This window comes from Camelina sativa, chromosome 11, assembly GCF_000633955.1.
Source record: "Camelina sativa cultivar DH55 chromosome 11, Cs, whole genome shotgun sequence".
In the NCBI taxonomy this organism is placed as follows: Eukaryota; Viridiplantae; Streptophyta; class Magnoliopsida; order Brassicales; family Brassicaceae; genus Camelina; species Camelina sativa.
In genome coordinates, this window is record NC_025695.1 from 17,589,006 (window position 1) to 17,598,654 (window position 9,649).

General features: G+C 29.9%; 1 protein-coding gene across 1 annotated transcript; it reads right to left on the minus strand.

Annotated features, from left to right (window-relative positions):
• LOC104728078 lies at positions 3,395–6,021 on the minus strand. Its single transcript, XM_010447113.2, has 4 exons — positions 5,880–6,021; positions 5,743–5,778; positions 5,595–5,691; positions 3,395–4,337 (listed from the first exon to the last, which is right to left on the minus strand). The coding sequence occupies exons 1-4, from the start codon at positions 6,019–6,021 to the stop codon at positions 3,395–3,397; spliced, it is 1,218 nt and encodes a 405-aa protein (XP_010445415.2).

Here is a 9,649-nt window from a genome sequence, read left to right on the forward strand (position 1 = left end):
AAATTCTGCTTGTTAAATCTGGTACTTTGATGAGATCAAATTTTTCGACCTAACATCAAATCTCATAATTGCATGATGAACCTTGCCAATGTCGAGAAAAAAAAACCATAATACAAAACACCATCGATACAAATATCGGTTGAATAAGGAGATTCAAGATTGTGAAGAGGAAAATCTTCAATAGTCCTCCAAGAATTCTCCTTTCCCAATGTCAAAACCCGAAGCTCCTGAGCCAAAGCCAAAGCGTCCACCATAAAACTAGACGCTCCTCTCACCATACACAACACTTTGTAATCACCACTGTTGGGATCGTAACCCAAGAAGTGTTGCATATCCAACCTCTTAGAATCGATCTGAGGCAAAGTAAAGGATTGTCTAGTGCTAGGGTTATACACCATGAGTTTAGAAGGATGTCCGTGGCAAATCAAACCATGTCCCATGAACAGAGGCAGAAAAAGTTGTGTACGGTTGAGAAGGGCAGTTCATATGGTAAGTTGCTAGGGAAGAAGAAGATGATAATGATTCACCTCGATTATGGGGTTGACTCGCTGAGAAGAAGGAATGCTTCCAGGTACCTAACTTGTTATCTTTGAATGTGAAGATGAGACTTTGGGGACGATTCGAAGAAGACTTGATCACATTCTTTCGATACGCAAAGGAACCTCGCTAGGGTTTTTACGGGTGACCCTTTGAATATTTCAGGAATGAGATCAAACGGAATCTGATCGAAGTTTCCTCCGCTTTTTCTCAAATCATCGGAGATTTTTGTCTTCGCTACATGACTTTCCATGGCGGAGATACCAACCAACAGTGTCGATTGGCCGCAAAATCCTATATCTTGTGGACCAGTAACGAAGCAGAAACGAAGTATATAAGGTGATGAGATGGTTCGTGTTTTGCCTTTTTTTTTTAATTGGTATCTCTATATTAGTTAAATAGTAGTACAAAATCTTTTTTCGGATTCAAAATCAGAAAATAACCCGAAATTAAGAAGTCGGCGGATTAGGGTGTAAAATATCCGCTTCGTTTATAGTGGCTTATCGGGTTATAATTTAAATGAATATTTTTGTTCCTGTAATTTAGGAAACTAACAATCATTTATCGATTAATAATTAATCCGACGAGAACTTTATTAAAATTTGTAAATTGAATCAAACTGGAAATAGCATGCATATACCATAAATAATAAAATCTAAATCGTTTAATATAATATTCTACCAGAATTTTTCGTTTAATATCTAACTAAAAATATATAATTAAATTTAAAATAAGGACATATAAGAGATTCCTATAAGAAATTAAAAAAAAAAGGAAAATATTATTTTTTAAATAAGAAAAAAATATTTGACATAAAAAATAAAATGCATATATATATATATAGCAAAATTAACATTATTTTAAAATATAAAAATTAAAATTAAATTTATTATTATTGTTAATATTAAAATATTTACCATTAATTTTGTTAATTTCCTAATATGTAAAATAATTTACTATCATTATTTGGATATGAATAAAAAGTAAAAACCGAAAATTTGGAAACAAAAGTAATGAGTTATTATTAAATTTCCTATAAGATAAACGTTATAACAAAAATACAATGAAGTTACTGTTTTTATGGAAAACATCTTTTATATTAATTGTCATAATTAATAACCGAATTTTATTGTAATTTTTCATATTAATTGCTCCTAATAAATGTGCAGATTTTAAAAATATATAACTATATCTAAAATTAATGTTAAATTGTTGGACACACTTCTTTTTCTTATAAATATAGAGGATGTGTCAATACTTTCATGATGGTAACATATTCTCTTCCTCTCTCTTATCATATACATTATACTAATTTTTTTTTGAACAACACATTATACTAATTTAAGTTCTAAAAAGCTTGTGATCTTCAGATTACCTCTTCCTCATTTTTAATATGATGGTTGTTCATCCATAACATACTGTAATTTATCATATGGCTTTTTAATAAATTTGCATATTTTCAATCAGTTTGGAATTAATAGAGCAAACCGAACTATGTGTTTTACAATAACTTTTAGAAAAATACTTAGGTTTGTATTCACCTCCTCTCCTTTCAACCAATCCAAATGTTCTATCTAATATTTTATTCAAAAAGTAAATCAAAAATAAATTAAAAAGCAAAACAAATTAAGAAAACAAATTATGTATACTTTTATTTAAGGAAAGTTAAATATTGACTTGGTTTAGATTTTACAATTGAATAAGGTTATATATCGGTTTGAGTTTATAAATGAGAATTAGGGTTTAGATATTACAATTAAAATGAAGTTATATGTCGGTTTGGGTTTATAAATGAGGTGGTTAGGGTTTAAATTTTACAATTAGAACAAAATTATATGTTGTTTGGGTTTACAAATGAGATGGTTAAGGTTTAGATTTTACAATAAGAACAAAATTATATGTCGGTTTGGATTTACAAATGAGATGGTTAGGGTTTAGATTTTACAATTAGAATAAAATTATATTTCGGTTTAGGTTTATAAAAAAGTGATTTAAGTTTTAAATTTTATAATAATATATACAAATTTTATTTTCTTTATTTTATAAAGGGGTGAATGAAGAGGTTCACCCTAGAGGTGAACTCTAGTATTGTCCTAACTTTTAATCTAATATCATGTATACTAATATTTTTATTATTTTACAAGAATGTAAAAATATACGCAGTTCTATAAAACTCATATGTTGTTTTTTTTTTTGTAGGCAAACTCATATGTTATTATGCCATGCAGGTATGTTATTATATTGTTTATGGTTTTGCCACATACTCCCTCCATTTCATAATATAGGATGTTTTAGAAGTTTTTCTTTGTTTGATAATATAAGATGTTTTCAACTTTCTAGACAACTTTTAGATTAATTTTATATCTTCTTATTTATTTTATGCAGTCTTATTTATGATTGGTTGAAATTTTTATAAGTGGTTATTTCTTAATCTGCGTGCTTTCACTCAAAACATCTTATATTTTGAAACAGAGGAAAACAGAGAGAGTAGTTTATAATATAAACTAGCTAACTCCTAATTCTACATTTCTATTACTCTCTTGTCGTAATCCAGCTTGATAAGCTATAAGTTATCGAAGCTTATCCAACATATAAGGTGTGTCCCTCGTCATATAATGAAGCATGTTCATGTTTATGACTTTATCATGGGCATTCTCAATTTCTCATGTTAAACTAAATAGAAACGTCGAAAATTTTAGAAAAGTATATGAAAAATTTTAAACGAAACAATGTATATTTCAAGCACTAAACGAATAAAACAAAAAGAAAACTAAAAATACAAAAACTCTTAATAACACCACAAAAAAACCCTTAAACTTAAAATCTCCACCGTTGATTAGTTAGTTGATCCGAATGCTTAGTGATGAGGTCTGATCATGCATAACCACCACCTCCACCTGTTGCAGCGGTTATTAGGTGAGAGTTTCTTGGGAACATCCGGCAAAGTAACGTCTTCGGTTGATGGTTGCACCGTGACTCGAAGCTTAATGCCAGCCTGACAAAGCCCGGTCTTTAAGCTTACAAAATAATGCACTCCTGGTTTAGTGAGCTTAACGAGATCGTGTCCGGACTTGTACACGGCTACGGTAGAATTCGATTCACATGATTTAAACTCAAGATCATCGCTGATTTCTCTAACGTCGCTGATGTCCTTGTTGTACTCGAAATAGAGAGTATCTCCAACACAAAATTGTTTATTTTTACTCCACTTGTAATAGTAGTAACTGTTGTAGACGCTCCAACCTTTGGAATCACCTACCTTGTAGATCCTTCCTATCTTGCTCGGTGGCGGTGGAGGAACTGGACGTGAAGGTTCATGGTTCTTGCTCGGTGGTGGTGGAGGAATCGGACGTGACGGTTCATGGTTCCTGCTCGGTGGTGGTGGAGGAGGAACTGGATGTGACGGTTCATGGTTCTTGCTCGGTGGTGGTGGTGAAGAAGGAATTGGACGTGACGTGTCATGGACGACAAGAACGTCGAGTTTAAGTCCGTTGACGCATTGAATTTGATTTGAGGTGATGAAGTAATGATGTCCTGGTTCCTTGAAGGTTACGACATCGTATCCGGTGTTGTAAACAACTTTAGGAGAAGAGGAATCGCATGAATCATACTCTGAAGCGCTGGAAACTTGAGCGAGGTCGTTGACGTTCTGATCGTATTCGAAGACGAGGGAATCTCCGACGTGGAATTGCCTATGTTCAGCCCAAGTGTCGTCTTTCACAGTCCATCCATAGTCACCACCAACTGTGTATAGTTTAGCCGAGGTGCAACTAAGGAGAAACATGATCACGAGCACGAAGCTAAACTGCTAAAGATCTTCTTGGTGGCCATGATTTCGGATCGTATGGATAGGAAGAAGAAGTTGAACGATGATGAGATATGTTTGGTGAAAAAAGAAGTTACCTATTGACATGAATGAGGCTATTGTAGTGCTCTATTTATATAGCTTTACGAATCATAATTAATCCTTGTCCTTTTAGGATTAAGTTTAGTTTAATCTTACATGAATGAGTTTTAAGATTCTTCTTTTAACGTTGTTCCTTTTTGGAATTGGATTCACTTTTTTGCAATCCTTTTCTAAGTACCACGTATTAACGCGGATATAATAAAAATATATAAAATTTTAGGTTATATTCCAAATATATATATATTTTTAAACTGGATATATAGTTCACGCACTCCATTTGGCAATACAATTATACTGTACTAGGCGGTGTCCTGTGCGTTGCACGGGTTTGTTTTCTTGCGTTTAAAATTGAGGTTTTTATGTAATATGTGAGTTTTTGATGTATCTTTTGTTTGTTTATTTTTTTTATTACTTTGAGAATGAATCCATTTTAGTTTTTTGTTCTTTCTATATATTACTATATTTTGTATTGTGTTTTGTGAAATTTAGAAAGTGTTTAATTTTTCTTAACTTGTGTTTAAAATATCAGCTAAGTTTTTTACAAATTATTGAAGAATTAAAAATATGTCCAATAAGTTAATGAAACAAATTTTATTTATCATATTTTATTGAATTTATAAATGTAGTAAAGCTTATAGTACTAATTTTGTTTTACAATTATGTTATGTGATGTAACCATTATAGTAAGGTCTCAAAATATCTAGGTCCGGCTACAGCAGTCAACATCGTTGAATCTTCGGTAGTAAGCGCTGAATGGAGTGGTGGTCCAATCGGTCTTGACTCGTCGGCCTTGTGTGACTCGTGGGCCTTGTGTGGCCCAATCACCATCTTCATCGGCTGACTCTATGGGTAAGCCACACCATTAGCCTCGTTGTTCTTGAACACTCAGATTGGAATTCCATCCACAAGAAAACTTTTGAGATCCCAAGGAAAACAATTAAAAAAAAAACAAATTCAAGAACAGTAATTTTGGCAACTGAAAACGGTTTAAAAAACAGAACTAATCAAGAAAATTAAGATATATTGATTAGTCTAAATATAATTCTAAAAATTTATGTTAACAATCAAACAACATCGTGACAGTTCTGAACGTCTCGTTAACGCTTAATAAGATTTAGAACATTGAGTTGAATCTGTTGATATTGCTTACATGATGTTCAAAGGGTTCCAAAGGACAGTGTAGGTGTGGAGATCCGCAGTGGGATCGAACCACAGATAGAACTGCATTTCGCAGTTACCTTTGCCTCCTGTGAACACATTCGTATGAAGAACTTAAGGCTGTCTGATAACATTACTACCCAAGAACTTGAAATCGATCTCATCCCATGTCTCGCCTTTTGAAGAAAGCTATAAAAGACATTCTAAATGTTAGATCGAAAAAGTAAACAAACGATGCCACAAAGTTTAAAAGAAACGAAGACATATGAAGTTTTACATATGTAGTAAGCAGTGACGGTTCCGGCTGAGTTTCCTGCAATAAGTTTCATCTTCATGTCGATCTTTCCGAACAAGTACTCCTTCTTTGATTGAAAACCTGAATCGGAGGTCTTGTCTAGAGTACAGTAAGGAGTTTTCATTTTTACAAAAGGGACAAGAAAAGTAAAAGAAATTGAGACCTTACAAATGAAAGATGATAGTTAGTGGAAAGTGTACGTACCTTACTAATTTACAGGAAATCAGAAATTAATTTTGTTCTTACTATGTAATGAAAGTAGATTTATAATATTCACAGTTAATTATGTCTTAATGTCATTTAAAAATAAATTTAAATGTATTAATATCATACGAATGACAGTTATATTTTTAAGAATTCATTGTTATTAGTCTTATTACTCTAAAGATATGTAGTTTAGTGTGGGATTTTAGTAGCCTTCCGTTACAAAATTGTGATTTTTTCGGGCTCATTTTTGCTTTTAATACACTTTACTTTCATATACAGTTTTGTTTCTAATTTACATTGCTCTAGATTGAGGCTAAGTTACAACACATTAAAAGATAAGAGCTGAGTACAATTGGTTTTTGTAACGTTTAGATTAAAGCCAAAATTAGTTGCATGCATTTATTTAACCATACGTGTAGTTTAAATAGTCGAATATACAAATAAAACCGTGTAGTCAAATTTGCTCTATATACAAATAGAACCGTGTAGTCTAAATAGTCGACTATGACGCTGTACGGTACGTCTAACATATATGTACTGTATTTTAGAACATTGCTTAGGATACCTAAAATACATAATGTATATGTCGTCAACTCATTACGTTTTTTATAGATACAGCCCCAATAGTTGTGATCACAATTCACATATGTACACTTAACTAAGAAATGAATGCCAAAAGTGGAAATTAACGTTACAAACTTAACCATTAGTTGGATCTTAAATACCATTTAGTTAGTAAAAATCAACAGACTCATGTAATACACCAATGAAGTTAAAATAACGAAAACTCATCAGTTTATTATACTCAAAGTTATTGAAATACAATAAAATAAATAATTAAAATATACGAAAACTAAACAAAAAACCCCGTCCAAAGTGTAAGACGTGTTACACTGTAATTTGTTTTTTTTTTTTTCTGGTTAAATTCATGACGACAAAATTCGTTGGTCCATTAACCATTTACGGTCCATTCTCCATTTTCAGCCTATTCTCCAATATGATGTTTGTTTAGTCGACGATGTAGTTTTGTCGGCAACTTCAAATTGGTGGTGAGCAACTTTCGGTGTTCCGGCAGTTTTCTCATCTGCAACATGAACCTAGGACTGTCATCTTAAAACGTGTCTGTTAACGTGTCTTTTATATATAACTAGATGAATACTCGCGCATGCGCAGGCTTATGGCTTACCGTTTTTAAACAATTTTGCTACTAATTTGTTTTTTTATGTAGAGTTTATTTACTTTTTAATTGTGGAAATCTTGAAAAATATAATTTTGATTTTGATATTTTTTAATACTTCATATAAGTTTTTCTTTATTTTGCAATTGAGTTATTGAATTATTAGATACATGCATGGACAACTTTGTTTTGAGAGCTTAAATATTTTACAATTCTTGTCTAAAACTTCTAAAAAAATATTCCAAATGAAAGCTTGATATAAGGATGCATATTTTGTAACAAAGAGTTTTTTTAGCTTCTGAGTTATATACTATGAAATACTTACATTTTAATTTATCAAGTTTGCAGCTTGGTTAACTCTTTAATAGATATAATTAAGACATCTTCCTTTCATGTTAGCTCTTCAATTTTTTGAATATAACTCTAGAATTTTTAGATTGCTATTATCGGAAACGATTTTTGTAAACAACTCTCCTCCAGTTTGTGCAACCAATCTAGGAGTTTTATTTTAATTAATGTTTAGGTTGAAAAAAAAATAACTCTAGAATTTTTTTTTTTAATAAGAATTTCATTTAATTTTCATTTTGACAACTTCTAAATATTAGAATATAAAAATTCATTCCTCTTTGTCTCTGTATTTTGCTAAACCAACATTCTACAATTTTATTCAATTATCTTCCATTTGATAGTGAACAAAACTCCAATCTTCTTCAAAAAAATGTTTTTTTTAGGGGAAAATTTCATGAATTTCTCTACAATATTAACAAATATCTCTATCACTGCTGCAACTCTTCAAACTATTGACAAAATTGTAACTCTTAAACCATATATCCATAGATTCATGGTTTACGTCAAGAGGAAGAAGGGGCTCTTTGATTCAATCCTGATGCCTTTTTGTCTTTTGGTGGTGCATCTACTTTCTTGGAACATGTTATCCCCCTCTCTAAATTTTTTATGTAAATATTGAAACTGTTTTTGTGATAGAAAAAAGAATAAATATATGAATATGTCTCTTTGTTTTTAATAAGGATAGACATGTGGCACTTTCTCCACTGCTGATGTGTCACTCAGATGGAGAGAGTTGGCCATCTTTCATAATATAGATTGGGTTCATATTTGTGCTTCAATAAGACTTTGTATTACATTCTTGTAATATACCATTTTGGGTTTCGTTATATAAAAAACGAATTAGCCTTTTATTATAAAAAAATGTGGGCTCCAATAAGGCTTTGTATCACATCTTTGTAATATATTCTTTTGGTTTTGTTATAGAAAAAATGAATGGGCCTTTAGAAAAAAAAAACCTAAAAAAATAAACTAGAAGATTCAGAGATGACACATGGCAGATAGATAGAGCTTATTAGAGGGTGTAACCCTACTTTATTAAATTAGATATTATTACATCATAATAAAATTAGATTTTAATTCTATGTACTCAATCCTAATAAATAACATTTACAATTTTCAAATCAAAAAAATATGTGTATTGTATCAAAGTTATATCTTACTTAATATTAAAAACAATAATTAAAAATTAGTGAAACACAATTCTCAAAGAAAAAACTGAATACTAACATTATCTCATAATTCAAAAATAACAATATCAAAAATTCATAGACATTTATTAATTTTCTTCATATTTTTATGAATTTAAAGATAAATTTACTTCCAAGAAAATATATATATGCATAATATATAAATATATGCTCTAAATTACGTAAATATATATATATATATATATATAAAGTTTGATCTCATAGTTAAATTTTGACAAACAGAAAGAAAAAGAGAGAAAATATAATTAATATAGTTCATAAAAAATTGTGCATAGCTTTAATAATATAACGAAGTTTATTGGTGGTGTATTTGAGAAAACTATAACAACAATTTATTTGTTTATATAATGGTGAATATCTAAAATCATTTTTCTTTTACGATTCATAATTGATAGTATATTTTATTATTTATGGTATTATATAAATTAATTTTATAATTTCCTTAATTTTTTTTCTTATAGAATTAGTAATTAAAAATTAGGAAGAGTATTATCTTTTTTGTATACATATAAGAATTATCTTTTTATACTTATTAAAATTGTTTAAAATTTTTATTTCTTATAATTATCTTATTAATTTTAAATTTTGTTGAAATAAAATTTTCGTATAACACATGACAAAATCTCTAATAATTAAAATTGACATGTGTCACGATCACATGAGTTACTAATTTTGAAATCCAAACTTTATATAAGACTAGATAAGGATCCACCCAATGGGCGGATTTAATGTTTTGTAAATAAAATTAAATTTAATAAAAATATATTAAAATATATTGTACTTTATTTATAAATTTTCTTTTTACTATAATA

Coding starts and splice junctions, on each gene's coding strand:
- LOC104728078 (XM_010447113.2), bottom strand. CDS start 6,021: ATGAAAACTCCTTACTGTACTCTAGACAAGACCTCCGATTCAGGTTTT. Junction 5,779..5,879: donor CGTCACTGCTTACTACATAT/GTAAAACTTCAT, acceptor TTTCTTCAAAAG/GCGAGACATGGGATGAGATC. Junction 5,692..5,742: donor GATCGATTTCAAGTTCTTGG/GTAGTAATGTTA, acceptor ATGTGTTCACAG/GAGGCAAAGGTAACTGCGAA.